This window comes from Chenopodium album, chromosome 1 (genome assembly GCF_948465745.1).
Source record: "Chenopodium album chromosome 1, dcCheAlbu1.1, whole genome shotgun sequence".
Lineage (NCBI taxonomy): Eukaryota > Viridiplantae > Streptophyta > Magnoliopsida > Caryophyllales > Amaranthaceae > Chenopodium > Chenopodium album.
The window spans coordinates 21,405,014-21,407,855 of NC_137834.1; the positions used below are offsets into that span (position 1 = coordinate 21,405,014).

The 2,842-nt window shown below is 30.5% G+C and overlaps 1 protein-coding gene across 1 annotated transcript; it reads left to right on the forward strand.

Annotated features, from left to right (window-relative positions):
• The first annotated feature begins 1,654 nt into the window (after positions 1 to 1,654).
• On the forward strand, positions 1,655 to 2,524 carry LOC145629314 (uncharacterized). Its single transcript, XM_081681884.1, has one exon. It carries the CDS (start codon positions 1,655 to 1,657, stop codon positions 2,522 to 2,524), a length of 870 nt encoding a protein of 289 aa, XP_081538010.1.
• The last annotated feature ends 318 nt before the right edge of the window (positions 2,525 to 2,842 follow it).

Genomic DNA, 2,842 nt, shown 5'->3' on the forward strand with positions numbered 1-2,842 from the left:
TGCACATGATTGTTGTATATCTAGTATATATAGTACATGAGCAATGCACGATTTTTAAATCAAAATGTTAGTATTTCTAAAAAAAATTCATAAGTAATAGCATTGTTAATACGAATATTACAATTTAAAACACGAGTAATAGTTATAATACATTTTATATCTATCCCTTTTCCGTCAAATGTCTAATTCAATTTAACTTTTATTCTTCTTGTTTTGATTGGTTATTGGTTCATTTTTTATTTTTATGCAAGAAAAACAAAAGGTCATTGTAAAAGACATTGTATAGAAAATGAAAGGCCGCCGATTAAAATTAAATTTATGTTCACGATTATGTATTTTTTTCCAAGACAGCATTTCGGCTCAGCATTCAGTATTTGTCAAGGAGTACAACAAACGATAAAAGTAATTTTTACACTATTTTGTATCTTTATCAAAAACTTTTGTATTCATCCGATTACTTGAATTGAATTTAGAATAATTTGTAGACTATTTTGGGTAACTTTTATCAATAAAGCATAAATAACATTCATTCATTACATGGTATCTTTTATAATAGGTGCACAATATTTTATTGTAAATCTGATTTTTTTTAAATGTTTGTATTGATTTCATAATTGACGTCAAACTAAATTCTTATCGATTTTATTTAATTTTCATAAAAAAAAAAACACAATATTAGCCTTTCAAAATACGAAATATTTGTTTCCTTAATTATGCCACTTTAATCATATTGCTTAAAATTAGTTATTATTCTTTAACTTGAGTATAAATAATGATTGGAAAGACTTTATGGATTATTTGTAGTATTGGAAAGTATATATTTATTATAAAAAAATTAAATCAATATTTATGTTAGGAAATCATGAAAATCTTATGCATGTATAGAAACTTGTTTTTATTGTTTGAAGTTTAACAAAAATAACTATGCTTAAACAATAATTATATAGATATATTTAATACTTAAGATAAGCCAATGAGAGAGTGACATTTGTCATCCTCACATTGAGGCGCTTGTCTTTTAGTATAATATATAGAAGATTATGTTCAATTTTTAATACTATGTTTTGTGACTTAACCATTTTAATCAATACATTGATAGTACGTGCATTTACAGGGTGTCATCTTAGATATCCTTAGACAAAATTTCAATAACAAATCGTTGAATTTTCCGTCAAAAAATGACAAAAAGACAACCCACTCGTGTGCATAATTTTGCATAATCTCTCATTCCAAGATCCTTCCTTGAGCCCATAATACTAGAGTAACAATAGGCTAAATATTTAATACTTTACTTAAATGAATTATTGTTCTCTTATGGGGTGCACCAGGCTGTAAAGCCCATAACCAATTGCCTAGTAATCCACGGCTCTATTCTAAATTATATTAATTAACTCATTTCCTTGTAATTAGAACAAAAAATATTTTTAATGCCTTTCTTAAATATGATTAGAGACAGGGGAACCAGATCAATTAGCCTTGCAACTTCCCATTGATTGTCCTAGAGGAGTATCTGTCATGTTGGTGCCGTGTAATCATGTCTATATAAATCAATACATTCATGAGTTTATAGACATCCTCTCAAACTAGCTAAAAGCAACATACAATCCTACCTTAAGTAACCAAGTAATAAAAATACATTAGTAACATTACAACTATGGCTAGTTTTTCAACAGAAATGAACACATCACACAAAATAAGATCACTAAGCTTACCTTCAAAGCTAAATCCGATCAACCACAGAATTGAACAAGAGCTGAAAAGGCTCCGATCAAAAGAAGAAGCATCAACATCAGCCTCGGAAAGCATCATCATTGGTGTATCAGGGCTAGAAAAATTGTATGGTTGTATCAACCAAGCCTTGAGTCTTCCAATGACTCAACAAGCTCTCTCACTTCGCCAACATGAGAAACATGTTGCTGAATTATTCAAGGGTTGCTCAAGCCTTCTTAATGCTTGCAGCTTAATCAAAGAAGTTGTTTTCCAACAAGTCGAAATCACAAAAAGTCTTGAATCTTCACTTACAGAAAAGGAAGATATCTTAAAAATACGAAGCAATATAGCTAATTACAACTCCTTGAGGAAGGAGGTAATAGGTAAAGCGAAAGACATACTTATGTCATTAAATCAACTCAATGCTGAAGTCCTCGGAGATGAAGATTGTCATCGATCAACTGTGATAAAATCACTAAGATGTGTTAGCATCATTAACTTGTCTGTGTTCGAGTCACTTATTTTATTCTTGTCAGTGCCCGTGTCTAGGCCAAAAAAGTCACTGGTTTCTAAGCTGATGAACAAGGCGGGGAAGTGGAAGTATGAGAGCGGAAATGAGATAAATGATGTTGATAATGTGCTGCATCAATTGGTTTCGACAAAAGATGCTAACGATCAGAAGCTGCTGTGTTATTCACTAGGTAAATCGAAAGTGTTGGTAGGTGTCGTGGAGGGAATTCAGAATGATTTAGAGAAGATGTGCACACAATTATCGAATACAAAATTGTCACTCATGAACATACTCTCATTCTAGTTGGATTTTATAATGCAAAAAATGTTGTTCCAATATATATTCACATACATCTGTAGATACAATCAAAGTAGTATAATGTTCTGAGTTCCAGCTGCTTATACTTTCTGTCCTTACACTTAATATTACTATTGATTCATAGAAATAATGAATACTCCGTAATTAATAGGGGAAATTCCCTGTTTCTCATGGTGAGAAACAAATTTGTTATAGCAAAGAAAGTTAGATTTAACCAGTTTGGATTGCATATGTATATCATTACATATGATTTGATTTTACGGAAATAAGTAGGCTCAATTTTCAAACGCTTTCTCAAGTCCA

Bases quoted from the DNA above. Each gene is read 5' to 3' on its own strand.
- LOC145629314 (XM_081681884.1), top strand. From the start codon at position 1,655: ATGGCTAGTTTTTCAACAGAAATGAACACATCACACAAAATAAGATCA.